The following is a 22,951-nucleotide window of genomic DNA, read 5'->3' on the forward strand; positions in this document are numbered from 1 at the left end:
TAAATATAGTTGATCGATGGTAGCGCCCTCCTGTCATTGAGTTTGGTGGGGTAGTTCAGCGTGGGTCATCTATACACCGAACCGTCCCACCTGTGACACTATGGGGGCGCCATCGTCACGATACCGGATCACTGGTTCCGATTTTTGCAACCGCGTTGGAAACCATAATAGTTGAACAATGGTGGGGCCCCCCTGTCAATGTGTTTGGTGGGACAGTTCAGTGTAGTTCATCTATACAACTCTTTGTCAAGTTGTATGTCATTCTCAATGATAAGTAAGAGTAGGCGCACACCGTTGATTTTTCGTCGGCCGATAGTTTAGTCGGGCTGTTGATCAGTATGGGCATGTATGGGAGTAATGCGCACACTACGCCGATTCGATTTGGCCGATTCTTCAAACAATTTGAAATCGGGCAAAACTATCGGCCAACTAAATATCAACGGTGTGCGCCTACTCTAAGCAGGAGAGAAGTACCTATATACGGGCAACGCAGAATCGAAACGGGAATTGTTGAGGAAATCTATGGAGGAATCTACTTATATTTGAAAATGGTAAACATCTAGTCTGGCTTTAAAATGATCAGCTATGCAGTATCGTTGAACAACTTCCACGTACGTAACTGCTCCAGCAGTTCTCAGTAGTCGTTGACAAATTAAACTAAAGTCGCAATATATCTTGAAGCCAGTGTATGTCTCGCACTATTTGACCGCATGGAGGAATTTCGAAGTGCTTCTGACTGCCTTAACTTGAAATACAATAGATTTTAGAAGTCCAGCTGATATGCAGCTGTAGGAAGCAAGTTGGACTTGTTTGTTGTTATGGAATTAAATTCAATAGGTAGTATGTTGACATCTAATGGAGTAGGTTTTCTTCAAATATACTGACGACCGCCTAACCTCGGAAAACACTAATTACTGAAGTTTTCAGTTTGTATGTGAAAGAGAAAACATTTATGAGATATTGAAAGTACCTAGTAGGAGGGGAAGATTTTCTCAAGATAAAAATAATATGAATTAAAACGAGGGCAAGAGAAGATCACAGTTTAATAAAATTAATATAAAACTTAAATTAATTTCCTTTGTACAGTTAAGGTCACGGGTGCAGACTATTAGAATAAGTCGCTATTAGTGTCTGTAGGCTTCATTTTCTTTTTCTTTGTTCTTGCTCTGCTGCTCTGTTAGTACCGGCTTCATTTCTTCTGTAACAGAGAAAAAAAAATTGTGAAAGAAAGGCATGAAAGCCTTATCCAAAGCACACGATGCGTTTTCTTCTTCTTATTCGTTTCGCTCTTGGCAGAGCGGTCGTGGTCACGTTGAGGCGTTGTTCACATCGGTTGTAGAGGCGGATACAACTCTACGCACGATCTCCCGCCATCTCTCTCTATGCGACAATGCGTTTTACCCAACATCAATAACTTCTTCATCAACTAATTATGTACTATTTTAGTTGTCTGTTAAAAAGGATCATCAAATCAATTACCAGGGTCAGCCTGCTTATCAAAGTAGTCTGGGTCGTTCCACGGCTGTCGCTCCGAGCTGCTGAAGATGACGTAGATGATGTTGGTACTGGCAGCCAGTGCTGCCACCATCAGGAACACCACGCGCCATCGACTCAGGTCTGACTACGAACAATCATGATCAAGATGTTAGAACTCAAGTCTTTAGAACTGTTTTGAACAAATTATAGAAAGAGAGTTGACAAACTTCTTAAACTTCTACCTCGTTATTAATAAAAAGTTACACCTAGGATGAACCCAGGATTAAAATGACATTTCCATACTAACTGACAATTTAAGCCAGAGTGCAACTAGGGTGTAACTTTTATTAATAAGGGGGCTAACTGTTCCCAGTTAGCATCGCGAACGCGATAGAAACAAGCGACCGCTACAAGCAACTGAGAGGGAAGACTTCGACCGTTTTGCACCTGCCTCGGTCTCGTTGGCGAAATGATGCAGAAATATTGCCTAAGGTCAATTAGTAACGGTCGCGGTTTCCAGTTTGTCGTTGTACGTACCTCCGCCTTTAGGTAAACTTGAATGAACCTAATAAGGTTTCACAGAAGCCTCAAACTATGGACAAAGTATGAAGATTTCTAAGGATTTCATAGCATCATTTCGTTTCATTAGAAACGCGTAGGATGCTCATTCAACACTTCCCCAGCCCACGTATCTTGTTATTAGTTTGTAAGCGATAAAAGTATATTGTTTACTATACTCACCGAATCATTTCGAAGAATAAGACTAGTTACGATCGGAATCAGTACGCTCCCAAAATTAGCTACGCAGTTCGTAAGAGAGAACAATAGGCCGGCAAAATTGGGCGCCATGTCTAGGTAGTTCACCTGAAACAAATAATTATAAACTTTGAGACATATACGCCCGTATACACAAACGTTACTATGAGGTCTCACAGTGCTCGAAGACAGACAGGGTCACAGACGAACCAATCACAGAATCACGCTGTGTATTCGATTTGGTACTTCACTTAAGCAAGCATCGTTTCTGAACTCGGATGATAGTATAGTTTAGTTTTAAGCATAACCCTTGGGGTAATGGCATACAGCTGAAAAGAAAAGGTAAAATAAAATCTTACACCATATCCAGCGTTGCAAAAGCCACTCATAGTAAGGGTGGCCACTAGTGCTACGATGGCTCCTCCTTTATTTTCTGGCCCGAGTAGGGACAAGAACACTAGACCTCCGGATATTCCAAACATACCTAAAAAAAATAAACAAATGTAAATAGATAATGCAAATAAAACATTCATGACTGATACATTCATGATTAACAATCATTGCAACGCAATTTGAATTTGATTTATTTCACTAATCTATAAGAAACTTTTACTACACAAGGTTCATTAGTGCATACGAGTAAGTTTGTACCTAGATGGGGTTGTCGTACCTACTCTAGTTGCAATGCAACAAACGTTTAACGCCAACTGGCTCAATTCGTTGTAAGCTCATTAGTGAGGGGATAACTTTGTTTCCACGGTCCACACAGCTTATGACCGCAGTCTGTGGAGGAACACTATCTGTGGTCGCGATCCTCATCAGTGAGGGAACGACGAAGAAGGAGAAACTTTGTTTCGCGTAAGCTCAAGAAATACTAGCTTAGCGGTAACAAGATAAACCACCTAATTTATTATCACGGAAAGTATAAAATTTGAAGATATAAGACCACATATTTTGACTACAGACATTTTAAAATGATATTGTTGTTTTTAGCGAAGCTCATGTCTTCTTATAAATGTATTATTTGTTAATGAATAAGAAATGAAATGTAGTGAATGAATTGTAATTCTTATGAGAAATAAATTGTCTTTAACCATCATTTGATTAGTTTTGATAGTGCCTACTTACTAAATATTGTGCTTTCAACAAATACGAGCTAGTGATGTAAATTAACGCCTGATAAATTAGTTGTTAAGTCAATCATATTATTATCTTGAAACGATCGACCAAGCTCCATCGTAGAACAATACCAATTTTATTCTTCTTCTTCTCAGTCGGTACACTCTTGTCAGAGTGGTTGTGGTCATAATTTTGAATCCCGATTCAGAGTGATGTTCCTCGTAATACGGCGCCATTCCTCGCGGACTGCACCTGCAGCTTCAATTTTATTAGTAAAATACAAATAGATATAATTATCTCACCAAGAGAATTGAAAATCTTTCTGCAAGTGCCAACTGATATGATTTTCTTATTAGTAAGTTTTTCTGCAGCAACCGTCGCACATGTATTTCCGATCCACATCCCAATGTATGGAAGAGCTGATAACGACGCACTCTGAAAACAGAATAATTATAATTCATTAAAAACCAATACAAATCTGCTTGGAGACTAACGCCCGTATTCTATGGACATGAACCAATCACAGAGCTCTATTCAACGCTGTGCGTTCGATTTGCTGCTTCACTTAAGCAAGCATCGTTTGTGAATACGAGCGTAAGAATACCCGTTTTTGGGACAGGTTGGTAAAAAATATTATCACAAATCCAAACTCAATCCTAAACTCAGTCCACGGGAATCTATTTAAGGAATTAAGGCTGTAGTATTTGCTTACAATCGACCTGATTCAATTTCCCTTAGTCAAATTACGGCAAGTTGGAGCTATCTGATACGATTCTATCGAATATCCTGGTTATCAGATATCCTTAACGTTAAGTTGAAGTTATCATTAAGTTTAGTGAATGAATTTACATTTTTCAAGGATATCTTCAGTCCCTTCTCCAAATAAGTCGGCATATCCACGAAGAATAGCACAAAGCTGATGGCTGACGAGATGTGTGTTGCCAGGATCGCCCAAATTGGTACGCATCTGAAGATCTGCTTCCACGGAGTTGCCATTTTTCTCTGAAATAATATTATGATGAAATATCAGCCTTATTTTGTAGGTACCTACTTATTAAAGTTTTGGTTTTAGTATCCCGTCTGGTGTCGTTTTTTTATCATCAGGATGGTACACGGACCCAAGACCCTCTGGTATAGGGACCCAAGGCCTAAACCACTAGTATTATAGTATAGTAGTGATTTCTGTCCTATTTTTTGTGTGATTATTTGTCTGTATATCAAAATTGTTTGTTTCCCTAATATAAATAAATAAATAAATAAATTAGCAAGTATTTTTTGATAAAAAAACAATAGAGCCAATCTATTTTAACATTATAATGTTAGGTATTCAGGAACATACCTGACCACCCTTAATTTGAAGCCCATTTTCAATGTACTGCCGTTCTTCTTTGCTGATCATCCGGTGTTCGCCTGGGGTACTAGCGGAGAACCAGTACCAGATGGCGGCGTTGACGAACAGCAGACCAGACATGGTGTAGAAGATCAGCTTCCAGCCAAGAGCCGTCTCGGCGAGCAGCCCCGATACGGGCATGGCGATTATTGTCCCTATTTGGACTCCTGTAAACCGTAAATTAAATTATCATGGCCTTTGTTAGCCAAAGTATTTAAATAAATTGAGTTATCTGGGTACAAAATAATCAGAGCTTGACTAGTGCCCGATTTCAACATCAATCCCTAATTTTTAAGTGACCCCTATGGTAATACATAACAGGCATTTTGTTTTCAAAGGAGTCACTTAAAAATTAGGGATTGGTGGTGAAAACGGGCATAGGCCTCCTGAAAGTATTTTACTGTAAGATGGAACAAGATAAGTCTTAGATTTAAGTGAAAGAGTTTGGAAGAATGCCTTGTCCATGTAGATAGACTGTTGCCACATGTATGACGCACACCATGATACGTGGTGGAGTAGGCATAATAATTATGTTCACTTTAAACTTTTAAGAGCTGACAATGACATCGTGTTTAAAGTCAAATTTAAAGCCTGGAAAATAGTCTTACCTCCTGAAACGATGCCAGAATAGCTGGTTATTTCATTGGGTGGGAGCCATTGCCCAAAAAGGGACTGAGAAGCAGGAAAAAGACAGGCTTGAGACAGGCCCATTGCTACTCGTGCCATACACACTAATGGCCAACCTCCCTGAAAAAATACATGATTGATCCACATTAGTAGGAGTTGTGTTACGATTTTCATCCCAATACTCCAGCCGAAGCAAGGTTCGAACTCTCGTTCTTCAGATCTCGAGTCAGCTGGTCAATGAACAATATTAGGCTATTGCCTCTTTAAGCATCACGTGTCGTGAGTGCGCATCAAGTGAAGCTGTTTGTTGGGCTTTTAAAAGCACCACCAAAAAACTCATATAAATACTTACCAATGCAGCTAAAGTAGGCAACGCTATACACAAAACACCGTTGACAATGAGTGCTGCTAGAAGGATGATTTTTCCGCCAAATTTATTGGCGAGCAGTCCTGCAGGAATTTGCATCGTGACGTAGCCCCAAAAGAATGAGGAAAGGATCAAACTTTGGGTGTTCTTATCCCAATCATATACCTAGAATCAAATAATGTTTTTGAGACATAAGTCTTGTGCTTCAACCACACCAACGGGTGCAGATCCCGAACTCTGGCGCGATCATATGCCAATGACAGGTCGCACCCTATGATCGCGCTGGCGATGGCCATCTGCACGCGTTGGTGTGGTTGAAACTAACGAAATGCGGTTATCAGGTGGGATCATTATGACGCGCATTTTTGTTTGCATAAAGCCACATAATACGAGTTATGTAGCCGCCAGCGACCACAATAAAAATCGTCTTCGAATAGAAACAATGAATGTTTGCAGCCGAAGCCACAAGCAACTTTCTGCACAGAAACACCACATTGGTAATCATATTAGAAACAGAAATGTGGCCCTGACAAGAGCCGTTGCATAGCTCTGAGAAGAGCTGTTTTGTGTGACCACTGCACGTCGCACCGTCCCTCATCGCAGCACCAGCACCGCTCGCACCACTGTCACCAAGCAGCATCACCAACGCCCACGTGTGGAGCGGCGAGCCGCGTGGGCACGCGCCGGTCGCGCTCCGGTGCACACGTGCGTCCTGCGCCGCTGCCCGCCGTCGAAAAGATCGAGGCTGGGCAGTTGTGGCTTCGGCTGGAAACATTCATTGTTTCTATTCGAAGACGATTTTTATTATGGTCGCTGGCGGCTACAGTTATATCATCTCATCCCAACTTACAGCAACTGCCGCTTGAGTATCATTTTTTCGTCCTTCACCTGCCATGGCCAGAACAGCAACGCCCATGCTCCCTCGAGCGATGAACAGAGAGATCGTAGTAAGGCACATGCATGCTAACTGGAGGTGCCTGACACCAAAACATTGGTCTGGAAGAAGAAATCGAAAGGAAACCCTTTGACAAATCTATTCTATTCGTGGATATGCCTAAATAATCAGGATAATCAATCTATTGATAGTAACGCCAGATGAAGGCTTTAGGTTATAGTCAATAGACAGCAAAACGGTTATTAATCTTTCAAGCTCCGCGAATCTAGACACAATAGATAATCAATTGTAATGACATTAATTAATGCCGTCTGGGACTCAATCGGTTAATAAACCTCCAAGAAGTGTTAATATTAACATTTATAACCTCCAAGGAGTGCTAATATTAACATTTATAAGATACGTCATGATTTGTGGTCGAGTCGATAAAAGACACAGAGAACACGGGTCAGTAGATCATGATTTTTATTGATTTATTATCTCCTCATGCAAATCAGGTATTTATTACGTAAACTGCCAGTCATTGGACACTTAAGAAAGTTATTGGACAGTTGTTTACTGAATTAAAAATAGCATTTCTATTTCAACAACTGAGAGATTCCGACTGATGGAGATAAAAGGGCGTTTTTTTTAAGGAATATTCATTTTAAGAAAATTCAAGGGTTGTTTTGTCCATTGACTGGCAACGTCCATTGACTGACGGTTTACCCTATGTATAATATATAAATATTTACTTACCTATTCTCATTTTACTATTCTCATCATTTTCTCAACATACAAGACATTACAAAAAACTAATCACAAGCATAGGGTAAGACCGGATTTTTCGACAGGGAATGTGTGTATGAAACTCTGTCATTTTATCTAGGAAAGCGATTTCGTTAGTGTCAGCCAAATGACTTCCACTGCTGGGGAAAAGCCTTGCCCAAGAATTAAGCACCGGTTATATGGTGATATACATTGTAACTTCTTCTAGTGTATGTATTGTGCATCAAATATTACTTGAATACGGTGAAATTGTATTTAATTAAAGAAAAGTATTGTCAAGTTTAGCAGCAGAGTTGAGGTGGCTTAATTGATTTACTTGACATATTTTTAATACATAAAAAATATATTTTTAAGTATTAATTAGGTACTTACATTTTTTTGGCATTACTCCAGCAGTTTGTTTTATAGCGTAACTTTGTTCACCCATTTTGATTTCTTTACACTGTGACCCTACTATACATTGTGATCTTCCTACAACAAGTGACTGGAATTTTACAGTAGCTAAACTATATCCTTTCCAGGTTTCGTATGTTTGTTGGAATCGTTATTATTCTAAATTATACCTTATGTAACTTAATTTTACAGCACATAGTGCTTTGTGTGGTTAAAGCTACATATGAGAAGTACTCTTAAGTGACAAGGCATCAACGTATCTCTGAGTATGCACGTGAATACGACTTATAAATAACGCATACCAGTAAAAGTGCCACCGTTACTTAATTACACCCAATATCTATAGTAATAAGACTCATAATTGGGTTTGTCAAGTCATAAGTGACTGATGTGATAAGTTGTATTTATGTTTTTATATTTATAAACGCAAATAAAGTTATCTGAAATGTGTGACGGGCTTAGGAATGATTTATGACGTAATGAACTAAATATTAGCTAGCGCTTACTGGTTTCATGTTGAATAGACACAAATAATTTTGTGTAAAACTTATTTAAATATTTTTTGAAAATTTTCCATCATCGAAGCTAAAAAAATTGTCTTTGTAGTCAAAACTGGGAAGTGAACATAATGTGAAAATTGAATAGGAACATTTTGAACGTGCATATAAAGTCAAGTGACGTACTTACCGAGTGAAAAACTTTAACGATGCTTTGTGAAAACAAACCTGCGTGAAGCGGTCACAAATTAAATCTGCCACGATTCTGATTTGTCTAGACGCCCTTCTCATTTGAAAAGTCTTTACCAACTCACTAAAACTCCGTGAGAAATCTTGGATATTAATTCATATCATTACTTACCCTCAGGTGTGATTACGTGAAAATCCTCGGTATATTACTTAAAAATAATGAATAGCTAAAATTTTCATAAAGATAATGGTGGCCACGGCTTTTAAAAAATCTAGTTACAGCCGGTCTACTCCAATCTCATACATACTCGTACTGTATAATATACATTATAAACTTGCATAATATAAATCAAGAATTTCGTGATAAAGCAGAAACATTTGGTTTTATAATGAGCTTAATTGGATTGGTGTGTTTCATTATATTTAACGACTTACACATATTACTTCGTATTATTGTATTCCAGGAAACAACAGAAATTGGGATATTAGAGAGATTACAATTCTGGAACCTATTTCTTCTTAGTATTATATTTCATAAGGGAAAATAAATATCTTGGCTTTTTCGTATTGTTATTTTCATTCCCGTATCAGATTAATGTTTGGTAATTTTTTCGTAAGATCAGATTAAGTATTTACTTTATCATTTTACGAAAAGCAACCTTATTTATACAAGTGTAATGATTTTAGAATTTATATTGTATTTTATACGATTATTGGTTACTTTTAAATAGTTATTGTAACAATTTTAGTATTTGTATTGTATTTTAGAAGAACCCAAAAACCCATTATTAAATTAGAATACTTTATTTGATTACTTCCTGGGCATTTTGCAGACATTAGAATGATTTTAGAATTTATTTTGTGTTACATCCAAATATTTCATATTTATTATTTAATTTAATGATTTTAGATTTTTATTGTATACATTCTAGTATTTTAAATAATTCAAAAACAGCTTATTATGAAATAAGTATTGCATTTGACTAGTTCCGGGGCATGCCGTCGATAAGTCGTTTTGAACCGGTCGACTTTCACTGATGGAAGGGGAAGTTACTTATCGCTGGCATGCCGCTGGACAATCAGTTCGATTTGAGCGTTCAAAGCAAGAGGTACTATTAAGATGACGTCATAATGTCGGAATTGTGTAAATCAGTGGTGCTGAAATACAAGTTAGGACAACCTACAAGAGTGTTTCATTTCACGAGTAAGTACTAACATAATAATGATATTACCTTAAATGCCTTCTTGCCAGGCCGTATATTACTAGTTTTCAGACATTTCCTTAATAAAACCTATTTGTACGGTCTAGAAATTTTGTAAAGCCTTAAAGATGAGAAAAACATAATATTATAGGTACCTATTGTGTAAATATTTAAGATGACAAGCGGATGGTAACCATTTACCTGCATTACTATGTGCGTAACAGTAGTCTCTAAATAAATAGTTTCAACAATTACTCCGATTACCTAGTCCAAAACAAAGCAGGACTTGTACGATGACAAAGAGATATAGTAGATAAACATAATAATGGATACCGATAAACTATTCATAGTTAAACATTCGTGGCTCCATAATGTTCGCACTCATACCAATAAGATTTATTCAAACCTGCGATTGCAGCTGAGTCCAGTAACTCGCATGTATTAACAACCATTACTATGAAGTCTCACAGTGTGCGTGGACGCACATGGTGACACACGAACTAGTCACAGAGCTGTATTCAACGCTGTGCATTCGATTTGCTTCTTCACTTAAGCAAGCATCGTTTGTGAATACGGGCGTCAGACTAGTTTGAAAACACACCCAGTCATTATTTGACTATCTGACTACTACTGACTGACCTAGCTCTTGAGACACAGCCAAAAAACTTCTTCAACTCAAAGCCCCTAATAATCGCGTTAAAGTATTACACTCGAACTCTTATTTACAACAAAGACTCAAAGGCCAAAAGTATCTCACATTAAACGTAATGGGACCGCAGGTAATGCATTCAACACAAATTCTTTAGCTCACAAAGGAGACAATATCAGAGCCTCGAGGATAGGGTGGCTATTGTACCTGAGACAAAAGCAGGCTAAGGTATAATTTCAGGAAGAAAATGAGCATAATTCAAATTAATTTATTGCTTAATAAAATTCCTGGGAATTTGTAGAACAGTTAATTATTATACATTGCTTGAGACAATCACAATATAGCTTGAAAAAGACTTTACTTAGGCATTTTAAATAATGGTGGCTAGACGATGACAGTTGAATAACGTCATTGTGAACGGATTATGAATCCATTTAGGCCCAGTTTTTTTTATTCATAGTTAAAATAAGTAATTGTTGAATTTTGCTACTAATAGTTAAATATTAACAAAATGTAAAGTAATAGTTAAAAAATGTACTAAAAGTCAAGCTAACCATTGTTCGAAAAACATTTTTTTCTGTTACTTAACCACTTGTCGTTTGACATCTGTCAAATTTGACTAATGGTTATTTTACTACGAATCAAAAAACTGGGCCTAAGAAAGACATGTAAAGTGCCCCATAAGGGCTACCTTTTTTTAAATTTTATTTACTGTATTTTGACGTTTAGGTGCCACTTGTGGTCTAAATTGAATAAATATTTTTGATTTTGATTTTGAAATGTTTTAAATTATGCTCAGATTAAACAAGGTCAAAATGAAAATCCTAATGAGACTGACATTGAAAGTAAATCACAGTAGGTACCTACTTACCTATAGTCTAGAATATATGACTGACCACGTAGTTCTAGAATCTAGTTTAGTTGGCCACCCTACTACAAGGGTACCCACTTACCGTGTAATAAGGGAGGGTTTAAGGTAATAAAAAATGATAAAGGTCGGAGTGCTCGCCTATGTTTCTACGAAATGCCCGCGGTTTTTTAACCGATCTCAAGGAAATGAGTGGTGATTTATATGATAGTCATTCTTAATCTGAACATCTATTCGTAAAACAAAGAATATTTACATAAAGCAGGTATTTATGGAGTAGGAATATAAGTTTACATAGTTTAAATCAAGTCACTCCCGCTGTTTGTGCTTTTATATCTTATACTACGCAACGGATTTTAATGTGGTTTTCAGCAACAGATAGAGTGATTCAAGAGAGAGGCATATTATTTTAATGTGTATGATACAATATAATAATATTATGTAGTAACCGTACAATGGCCGGGGCGGGTCGCTTGTTTATTATTTTACTTCTTATCTTACTATCTTTATTCTTACTAGTAATTATCACAGTAGTGCTAATATTATACTTAATAAATTGCTAAAGTTTGTATAGATGTCGGAATGTCTGCGTTAAAGAGTAACAAACATACTCTTCGACGCAAAAACTACTGAACGGATTTTGATGAAACTATTATTATTGTTTATAACCCATAATAACATAAATAGGCTATAATTCATGACGATCTGTGACAAAATAAATTTCACGCGGGTGAAGCCGCGGTCAAAAGCTTAACTGCTAATTGATTTTGCAACAGAAGTTTAGATTTTTTCGTTCAGTTAATGTTTGAAGTTTGAATATTTAGGCTTTATAAATGCCAGAATCGGTATTTATTTTACTGTGTTTGCAAATTGTGCGGCAAAATACATTATCTTTTCCTGGTAAGAATGGTTCTTGACGCTTTAATACCGACAAATAGTTTGGCTGCTCCACCGACCGGGACATCGGGCCCCGGGGACTTACAGCGGTGTCTTGAGCGCCGGAGACATCATTAATTATTCCATTTAATTAATTGCCGTTCAGCTTCCATGAGTACACTCTGACGGCCAATTACGAGCCTTGGGAGTAGCGAAAATTAGTTCTAGTTTTCTTAGTTTTTTATTCGACTCTACTTTTACATACGATGATGATGGATATTAATCACGACAAGAATTTTGCAAAATGAATGGATGAAATGAAAATGTGAATCTTGAATTAATTTGATAACTAGGTAACATGTCAAATGGGTTTATTCTAGGAGCAAACCACCAACTTTTAGTTGACCGATAGTTGGGCCCGATTCTTCCCGATTTGTATGAAGAATCAACCGATATCAAATCGGCGTAAGGTGTGTACTTTCATATCACATCATTCCCCCTTCGTAAAGGTGTCCATACTGATTAACAGCCCGAACTAACTATCGACAAAGTTACACTTCAAATGACAGGGTAACTGACAAGGGCATGTGAGGAAAGTATATATTTTCAAATAACCCAATAAAGAAGGCAGAAAAGCCAAACCCCAGATTATCAATAATCCACCCATTCTTCCAGAAAATCCAAAAAATATCAACAAATACTTCAAATGGCTCGAGCTCACTGCGTTCTCTTTACGTCGGTTCAAATATCATAAGTCATGACAGGCCCACACCCAAACGTCGTATCAAGCCCAACTTCCTGTTCATTGTGCCACGGAAATTCCGATCTTATGGACATAAAAATAAAGTATTCCATTTTGATGTTAATGAAAGGAACTAGTGATGGAAAGGGCTCAAGTCTTTTCAGCCTTTAGTCTGAGCAAAGCAATGAAAATAACTTTTATACCAAAAGTACGCCCGTCAAGTTTTTCTTTGAAGATACGGGTTACTTTGTGTTATAATTCAATTAAATTGAAAAGATTCTTTGAATTATAAGCCAGACTTCAAAGATACAAATCCCTTCAAAAGTCTAATGTAAGTACATTTCTCAAGGGGGGTGGGAGAGAGTGGGTATCCACCCACAAAGTGGACCGACGACCTGATAAAGGTAGCGGGAAGGCGCTGGATGTAGGCCGCTACCAACCGTGCGATGTCGGAAGTCATTGGGAGAGGCCTATGTTCAGCAGTGGACGTCCTGTGGCTGAAATGATGATGATGATGAAGTACATTCAAAGTTTAGTTTCATAATTTAAGCCAATTTTTTTGCAAGCCGGACTTAAAAAGCACCAAAAGGCAAGATCTTCTGCTTTTTCATAGCCAATAATAAATTAATGTTTCATTGTAGTAAAAAATATTTTCAGACTTAAGACTGGAACCTTCCCAGTCCTAACCGAGCGGCCGGTTTGGGTTTCTTTTGTTTCCAAGTAATTGGGGAATGGGACTGACAGTCAGGTATATTTGCTGCCATCGAGAAAAGAGGATAAATTCGACTCGAGCGCGAACAGTTCCCGTTCGGTTTCAAACGATATGGCCAGTGCAGTTGTGAATGACCTGGTCTTTTTTCATAGCTGGATTATCGTTCCAATTTTTCCGCTGCGATGTTGGGCTGAAAAAATATTCTTTATGTTCCGGTGGGATAGGTGAGGTGAAAAGTCATGGACGTTTGGTATTATGAGTTCCAAGAGTCAAATAGTAAATAACGCCCGTATTCACAAACATTACTATGAGATCTCACAGTGCTCGTGGACGCACAGAGTGACACATGAACCAATCACAGAGGTCTATTCAACGCTGTGCGTTTGATGTGCTGCTTCACTTAATAGGGTCACCGCAGATTCCATGCTACATCGCTAAATTGTAAGGATGACATTTGTTATCATCCATTATTTATTATTAGCGATCGAAAGCGTGAATGGAGATTGTTTTTTCACCTTCAAATAAAAAATATATATGATTTTCTTTATTTTTTTCATTTTTAGAATCCATTTCCAGGTTTTTCGAAATTCAATTCATCCATTCAAAGCATAATAAAAATAAATTTAAAAAATATCCTTATATAAATGTGCACTCATGCTTACCAATAAAATATGGGTACAATATCATTTCCCTTGACTTTGATATCGCCAGGGTGTCCCCAGTTTATCGGGGCAGCGTAAAAGCGCGATAAGTGACAATCTGTCGGGCGGGGCAAGCGGTCCCCGGGCGCTGCTGCCCCGCTTTAGTGCAGGGTAAAACAAAAGATAAGATTGATAAGCATTGGCTTGCGATTTTTCTTTTGAATAACTCGGAAAAATCGAGCAGAAATATTGTCTACTCACGGACATTGCCCGCGGGCGGCGTGACCGGAGGGAGCGGCGAGCGTTCGGCGAACGAACGAGCAATGTTCGGTTCGCGAGCGACCATCTAAGAAGACGATCCTGACGCACTCTCTTCAACGACTTTGCACTAAACGGTCTCAATATCATTGTTAATTTATACCGAATAGACAATTAATTGTATACAGTCCACTCTTTCATTTAATTAACTTCCACTACACTCACTATCGAAGTAACAAATATTTTTTTGACATCATTATCAATACAGTAAACAAACGCACTTTTTTATTCCCTGAAGCGAACCTTTCCATTTGTAATCTTTTGGCGCATTTTATATCCGTTGTCTAGTACCCATACCTAGTACAAGCTTTGCTTAGTTTGGGACTAGAAGCGCAGTGTAAAAATGTCCAAGGATATTTATTTATTATTTATTTATTTATTTATTTATTTATTCCGAACTCTCACGACACAAATATCTTATAAAAAATCTTCTATCTCACGACACAATTAACCAAACATTACCAAGAAGATACCGTAAAAATATAATTGAGTTCGGTTCAGTTGGGTTTTACAACACAAAATCCGTGTGAAGCTTGCTTCTAGCTTCGGCCTGATTATCACTTTCTATCGGTGAGATGCAGGCAGGCAGCTTCATCATTGTAGATAAAAAAGTGTACTAAAAACTCATAAAAGTCATTTATGAAGCACTTTTACACGTCCCAGTATTAACCCTACCACTGCTTTAGGACAATAAAAGTGCTAAGAAGAATCAGCGCAAGAAACTCAGTCACTAATATTGTCAGCCTCTTTTTCACGGGTTTACAGACTTTAAAATATTACTAGCTATAAATATTTATGCGAACTAGGCAGCATCTCACACATCTTTATCTTTTAAATAATCATCGACTTTATAGTAGGTACTGTTTAGGAATGAACTAGACAGGCTATTTTCCACTTTCAATTGGAAATAACCTTTCTAGGTTTTTATTTTTTACTGGAGTGCTGAGGAGTTACTGAAGCCACCATATTTAGTGGGTATGTCAACAACGACATCCGTAAGCATGTACGAATGAAACGTTCAAGTTATTACAATCACGTAGAAAAGTTTTGGGTCGGGACTTAGTTAACGAAACTGGCTTGGACTTTTTGCCTTGTTATTTCCTTAACGGTGGAGTAAACTCGCTTTTTTACTGTCGGGAAAGGTAATGTGCAGTTCTGACACTGCTTTTGCACTTGGACTAGTAATGGCAGATATAGAGTCAGAATTCTACTGAGTCATATAATACAGATACAAATGTTATGTGGTGACTAGATACTAGACTAAGTGGTGACTGAGTTTGTTCCGGCGTTTCTTCTCAGCATTTGCCATATGTTGGTCTTGAAGCGCTGGTAGGGCCCAAAAGATAAGTAGACATGTAAAGTGCCCCATAAGGGCTACCTTTTCTTTTATTTTATTATTTTCTATTGACGTTCATAAGTGCCACTTGTGGTCTAAACTGAATAAATATTTTTGATTTTGATTTTTGATTTTGACTAAACTAGGTAGAGAGAATCATCGATTGATTCTAGGATTTGAAAATTATAACTTGAAAAATATCGAACTGCCTAGGGCGGTAATTGAACCAACGACCTGAATTCTAGGATTACTGGTGAATTAGTCTCTCTACGTAGTTCACCGGTGGTGCATATAAATACTCCTTTAAAACACACAAGTCTGGTACAAGAAATATACCCGATACTAAGGCTGAATTACACCACCTAACTTTGACCGTAACTATAATAAATAATAAATAAATCTTTGGACAATTTCACACAGCGCCAGCTAGCCCCAAAGTAAGCAACTTAATGCTTGTGTTATGGGTGCTAGCTTAACGGATATACTACTTATATACTTTTTTTNACAGCGCCAGCTAGCCCCAAAGTAAGCAACTTAATGCTTGTGTTATGGGTGCTAGCTTAACGGATATACTACTTATATACTTTTTTTTTAAATACATAAATATTATACATAGTCACACCCAGACCCGTCACAGAAATTAAAATTCATCATTTCAATTTCTGCCCGGCCGGGAATCGAACCCGGGACCTCTCGGCATAGTAGTCCGTTCTGAACCACTACACCAAACGGCCGACAGATTACCGGTGCTTTTTGTATGGAATTTGACAGATTTTTGAAGTGTGTCGAAGTTAAAATAAGATGGTGCAACCCAGTCTTAAACTCGTAATTATTACACATCAATGTTGTAATTGTATTTCCTGTAATAAATAATAATTCAAACTGTATGACTTCATCGTAAAACCAGTCTTTAGAAGGCTTTGTTCCACGGCAACAGTTGTTAACGACCGTAGCGACCATCAAACAGAAACAAAGGAGCAAGCACTAGAGAATGCACAAAGCTCTGCATACGGTTTCAAAGACTGCACGAAGAACATGAACAATATACATACACGAATACTCAAACGGCTAGAAACTTTAAGCACACTTGCAAGTTTTTAAAACTGTATTTCAATGCTAATGCAATGTAATTCTCGGTGCTTAGGTCTTTCAAAATGTACGTTTTGAGACGGACGTTTGTCGTCCGTTTGCAGAACCGCACACTGAAAATAATTGTATTACAGTGGCGTTGGAATAAAAATGTCAATAAATTACCAACAGAGTGAGCGGCCTCGCATACGCACCACAAAATTAAATGTCCGTCTCAAAACGTTTAATTTAAAAGAGCTCTTAGTTGAAAGGTGGAATACACAAAATGTAATATGTATCAGTTTATGTACAGTAGATAACACATTAAGCTATACATTTTCGTTGCAAAGTCGCTCCTATCGCAACTATGTAAAATACCACAGTGTTTACGTTGACTTGCTGTCGACTATACAATGAAAACTTTGATAGCTTATTAACTCAACTGATTAATTAGAGCTTTCACAAACATTTCAGCTATTATATGCAATCCCAACTAATATTATAAATGCGAAAGTAACTCTGTCTGTCTGTCTGTCTGTCTGTCTGTTACGCTTTCCCGCTTAAACCTCGCAACCGATTTTGATGAAATTTGGCATAGAGATAGTTTGAGTCCCGGGAAAGAACATAGGATAGTTTTTATCCCGGTTTTTGAAACAGGGACGCGCGCGATAAAGTTTTTCTGTGACAGACAAAATTCCACGCGGGCGAAGCCGCGGGCGGAAAGCTAGTATTTTAATGTTTATTTCTTAACTTTGATAAATTTTTGAAGATTAAAATAGTAAATGCTTTGTCCTTTAAACTGAAAAACAATTAGTGTTCTCAATTAAGTTTGCAAATTAAAACATTTTTAATAAAAACATCTTGCTCATATTCCATCCAACCTGCTTCCTTTTGATCTTTAACTTTACTAATTAAAAGCCCGTAACATCACAAACAAGTTTGTTTAAATTTTCTTTAAACTTACCGAAGAATTCGTATAAAATTAAAATTATTGCCGTTGATTGAGTTCGCTTCCCGCGATTGTTTGACTTCGACAATGTCTTCATTAATTAAAACGCGTCTTGTTCTTTGGTATTTGTTTTAATTATAACGGTAATTAAATACAGAAGATTTTACTTGAAATCAATCACATTACTTCATCAAAATAAGGTCCAATTTTTGTGCCACGACTTGTATAAAACTCTTGTGGAAGAAAAAAACTTTGCAATATTAGATAGTTGTATGGACGTGAAAACTTATACAAACTGAACGATCAAAATTGATTATTTTAGTTTTGTCATTTGGTAGCGTATACCTACTATACTTGTGAAATTCATAATAGAAGGTATCGTCAAAGAAAGTATTACCTACGAAGGTTCATTCGCTTTTCCTCTATTTTGTATAGTACACTAAATTGCCCGCCTTTTGCCTCATAGGAGTCCGTTTATTACACCACCTTTTATGAGAAAACTTTTCCTTTACATTCGGTAAGAACGAGAAAATTAAAAAAGTGGAATAACACGAAGTTTTGTACATTCGTTACCAAAACTTATATATTTTAATGTTATAATAGAATGAGCGATTTATAAATGTTAAGGTTGTTGTTATGTACTAAACTGTAGTTAGCATTATTTTGAATTTAGTGAATATACGTAGGTGATTTTGCTAGAGTTATCGTATTTCTCTTACATCGAGAAATAAATGAAAAACAAAGTAATATTAAACAACTGAAATTATTTCTATGAGAAAAACAAGTTTTGTGGTAAATTACTTTTGCTTATAACTGTACAAGGTACTCGTACATAAGTAAATATGTAAGTCTTTGGTGTTTTTAATAATCGGGAATGCTGCTTCCACGATTCATATATTTAAGAAGCTACGAGTAAGTTATATTAAAACTTGTATCCTGCTTTTATCAATTTACGATTAAAGTAACAAAATTGCTCCCGATTTATTACTATCTAAATAGATCACCTAATAAAACTCATTTTCCTTTTGCGAGTAAGCTTTTAAAAAACACTTTTACACGTCCCAGTATTAACCCTACCACTGCTGCAGGACAATGAAGATCAATGACTTAGTATACTTACTAAAACCACAGAATAATAATAAGTACTACGTACAGAAGTTTTACTTCGCGAAGGTATTTAAAAAAATGTATGCTCAATGTCATTAACAATATGGTGCAATTTAGCCTGTCTCAAGAGTCAAGGACCATTTTGTTGACAAACGTCAGTATCGGCACTGCGCCGAAGCTATAGGGCTGACTTCGGTAAAATGATGTGAAGTGAGGTGCCAAACTGCGGAAAATTGCGGAGGAAATACATGATTTAGCATGAATTATCATGAATAATATTAACTACTTATTTACCTCTCAGTGTCTTGAGGCAACTTAAAAAAGTACATTTTCTTTATTTTCTTCCATCATACACAAGAATACGCGTGCGTGAGTCAATGTTCGCTCGTATGTGAGGCCTTGTCGCTGAGATGAACAGGCCTGCTAAAACTAAGAGATCGCTTTCTATATTAACCGTCAATCGTCAATTTATCTCAAAGTCTAAATATGTACATATAACTCAAAGGTGACTGACTGACATAGTGATCTATCAACGCACAGCCCAAACCACTAGACGGATCCAGCTGAAATTGCATGCAGGTAGATGTTATAACGTAGAGGCATCCGCTACGAAAGGATTTTACGAAAGTCCACCAAGCTCCACTCAAGCTCAACTCCACTTCCTCCTCCACTCCACCACACAAGGGAGTAGAACTGGATCTACGCGTACGAAGTCGCGGGCGGCCGCTAGTCTAATTATAATATTCAATACTGATATCAAATTCAAGCTCTATCTTGTAATTTCTTGTAAACCACCGACTAATTTCAGTTTCAATAAAAACCGACTCCGCCCTAGAGCGGGCCCGGACTCCCGGAGCAATTAGCATGTAAATTGTATTCCGCTCAATAGATGAATCAATTACGAATCGATTGGCTGCTCAGACAAGTAATGCCTTCAACGGCACAATTTGTATCGTGAATAACGACAAAAACTAATATTATGAATGCAAAAGTTTGTGTGGATGTTTGTTACTCTTTCATGCAAAAACTACTGAACGGATTTTCATAAAACTTTACAGTATTATTGTTTATAACCCAAAATAACATATAGGCTATAATTTATGACGATCTGTGACTAACTAAATTTCAGGCGGGTGAAGCCGCGGGCAAACGCTAGTCTTTATTATATTTATCTGCCTTTTCCTGTATGCCGTCTCTACTCCCGAACCTTGCTGCCCCATCGGCCGTCAGTTCTGCGTACTATGTGCCATGCCCACGACGACATCTTAAAGGTAGCAGGAAGGCGCTGGACGCAGGCCGCTACCAATCGATCAGCAGTGGACGTCCTATGGCTGAACTAATGATGAATTTTTGCTGTGGTATACATTCCTTACTTTATTAACCATTAATCTATGTGTACTCACCAGTGTCTCATAAAATGTATTCTTACGAGTACAAATTCTGTCCACGCAGACTTATAGTAGAGAAAGACGAATTCGGCAAGAAGAACGAGTCCTGAAAATTGGGATCCTGACATAATAACATATTGCAGTGTTTCAATCATTGTTATCTTTTTCTCTGGTGATTTTAGTTGTAGCCACTTTCATCATAAAAGTTACAAAGAACGCACATTTTGGAGCAGAAACCATAGCATGAAATATGCAAAGCAGTGGGCTCATATTGTTCTTTTAATTACAGTATGCTTTTAACATAAACGCCTCTCATTCAGCCGCCCTCTTTGCGAGACATAAACTGGACACTCGTCAAGGGCTGTCAACATGTTTTATTTTAAAGCCCAATCTATTGAAAAGTTTACCTTTAAAGTATGAAAAAAAAAAATGAAAAAATAAGTAACATTACGAAAGGGAAATTAAAAGTACCAAAAACGTAACGCAACGCAATGTTATCTTAATATTAAATAGTGTTAGTAACGAGCCCATTTCACGAGAAAATTATCTCATACTTAGGTACTTAGCGTGACCATTGAAATCATTTTTTTTTATCTTCAAGCAGTTTCAATAAGGCAGAACACACATTTTTAAAGATCTGATAAATACATATAAAGCACTTCAATCCAATGCTTTAGAAGGACCTAATCAATTATTTAAATGTCTGGAAAGGTATTCACGTCTTTGTGTCCAAATTAGGTATTTCGTTTTAGCTTGTAATTTAATATCAGAACATTCTGCAAAAGCGATGAAATCTACAATTCAATTTAGAATACATTTCACCTGAAAACGGAGTATTTCTGGACGAGAACATAATTCAACGGAAACAAACATGCAATTCATTTACAATAGCTGTTAACTATTCAGGGAGATGCATCCTCGCCTGCGCCCGTGAGGCACGCTTTTGTATTCGAATACTATTATTTATTAGCCTCCATTGGGAATATGATTTGTTATTCTTTGTTTATGAGCACACTCTAGAAATAATTTACACTTCTGTCCCGGTTTTTTGAGAATGTAGAGTCACTACACTCATGTTTTATTCTTCCTCGTGGATCACACCATGTTTATCAAAATATATAAAAAAATATTTAGGAAAATTTACCATTCTCACAGCTTTTTGACTAATTTGTTATTCTGAGGGACAATAATAAAAAACGATCGACAAAAAATACCATCATTGTCAGAACCATCACAGTTTACGACATTATGCATTATGCTCCTTTTATTCTCCAAATTACTTTCGTTACCCCACGGTCCTGTTTATACAAATTGCAAATTATTTTCCTCGTTGAATTAAGGATTGGCAACCCTAAAATGCGTGTGTAAAAAAGTTATGGCCCTGGCGACAACCAGGCTGAGAATACAGATGTCCAGGGTGTAAACTATGGCACTCTGCCGCTAGAATATCACCCTTTTTACTTAGTTTAAAGACATAAAACCATTTCACGCCTCAGTTTTGTCATAAAACTCTACTAAAACATCATCTTGGAATAGTGCAGGATGGTTTGAAATATTGGAAACTCCTTTTACTAAGTCTGATGAGAAATAGGTATTCTTTCGCTCTAATCAAATTTTAATTCACTTGCAATCCCAATAGCTCAATATTTGTTGCGACCTTAGATTAATAAAACCTAGATGGATAGTCTTCATACAAACGCTTCGTCAAGAGTGAGGCAAAAATCTTATGTCATTAGTGTCAATTTTGTTGGGGAGTTGTAGCGTTGCAATTTTGGCTGTTTTCACAAATTGATATTTCTTCTCGATATTTGGATTTAGGATACCACTAGCGATATCTATTGGCGTGATTTAGAATTAATTTGCAATAGATGGCGCTTTTTGCTCAGTCAATTCAAATATATTTTATTGAAACATTTCCTAATGTTTTTATTGTGATTATTCTATTTTTTAATAGAATATTTTCAGTGTTCAGGAGATTGTTTTCATCATGGTTTTTATTAGTATTTGCTTTTTTTTTAATGGGCGGCGAAACGGAACGTCTCGCGACATCTCTATGAATCGCGGCTGTCAGGAGCTGTCAAATCACTTTGGAATTTTGGTCGATCTTGCGCAACCGCAATTTTATTGTTTTCTGGGATGTAGTTCCCTGTGTTTCAAATCGTGGAATGCAGAATGCATCCACGATAATTTCTTAATATATTTTTANGGTTGCGACCCCAATCCAAATCAAAAATATTTAATCCATAGAACACACAATAACAGTTCAATCAAAAAAGCACCGTATCTCAATAGTAAAAAAGTGCAGATACGCTCCAGGCGTCCGCAAATAGGTCAATAGAAATGATTTATCTCGGTGTAATTGAATCGCGTTTAGCATCGCTAAGCGGCCGGTGACTGGCGATTTTATTTTTTATGACCAATGATCGTAAAATTGTGGATGAGGGTCATGTTACAGGATATAGAATCGTACGAAAACTATAAAACCCACTGAGTTCACTGAGAGATTTGAACTCTCTTGTCTTTGATTCACGAATCACGAAAAAGATTACTAGTGGCTGTAACATGCTAGTCACCGCCTCAAACTGCGTATCACGCCCGTGAATTCGAAACTTTACTAT

General features: G+C 37.1%; 2 protein-coding genes across 4 annotated transcripts in view; one reads left to right on the forward strand and one right to left on the reverse strand.

The window, feature by feature from the left end:
• Window positions 1–1,024: 1,024 nt before the first annotated feature.
• On the reverse strand, window positions 1,025–7,975 carry LOC114362078 (putative inorganic phosphate cotransporter). 2 transcript variants are annotated; one of them, XM_028317340.1, is made up of 11 exons: window positions 7,771–7,975; window positions 6,586–6,731; window positions 5,721–5,900; window positions 5,350–5,488; window positions 4,691–4,908; window positions 4,201–4,353; window positions 3,654–3,786; window positions 2,592–2,716; window positions 2,218–2,340; window positions 1,480–1,621; window positions 1,025–1,198 (listed from the first exon to the last, which is right to left on the reverse strand). In XM_028317340.1, the coding sequence occupies exons 1-11, from the start codon at window positions 7,823–7,825 to the stop codon at window positions 1,125–1,127; spliced, it is 1,488 nt and encodes a 495-aa protein (XP_028173141.1). In that variant the 5' UTR covers window positions 7,826–7,975; the 3' UTR covers window positions 1,025–1,124. The 2 variants fall into 2 exon arrangements, with proteins under 2 accessions (XP_028173141.1, XP_028173151.1); XM_028317350.1 differs by having other exon boundaries at window positions 1,025–1,195; window positions 7,771–7,954.
• A 1,600-nt stretch (window positions 7,976–9,575) lies between these two features.
• Window positions 9,576–22,951, forward strand: part of LOC114362008 (putative inorganic phosphate cotransporter) — a 29,838-nt gene continuing 16,462 nt past the window's right edge. For both annotated transcript variants that reach the window (XM_028317258.1, XM_028317274.1), the window contains exon 1: window positions 9,576–9,681. In XM_028317258.1, coding sequence (XP_028173059.1) covers window positions 9,609–9,681 — 73 coding nt within the window. In that variant the 5' untranslated portion in view covers window positions 9,576–9,608. The remainder of the gene's footprint in view (window positions 9,682–22,951) is intronic.

Source organism: Ostrinia furnacalis, unplaced genomic scaffold, assembly GCF_004193835.3.
Source record: "Ostrinia furnacalis isolate ACB-3 unplaced genomic scaffold, ASM419383v2 OfSCF0388, whole genome shotgun sequence".
NCBI lineage: Eukaryota > Metazoa > Arthropoda > Insecta > Lepidoptera > Crambidae > Ostrinia > Ostrinia furnacalis.

Bases quoted from the DNA above. Each gene is read 5' to 3' on its own strand.
- LOC114362078 (XM_028317340.1), bottom strand. From the start codon at position 7,825: ATGGGTGAACAAAGTTACGCTATAAAACAAACTGCTGGAGTAATGCCA. The intron at 5,901-6,585 runs GTAAGTTGGGAT...ATTTGATTCTAG, and splicing joins ATACTCAAGCGGCAGTTGCT to GTATATGATTGGGATAAGAA. The intron at 2,717-3,653 runs GTGAGATAATTA...TATTTTTTTTAG, and splicing joins AAAGATTTTCAATTCTCTTG to GTATGTTTGGAATATCCGGA.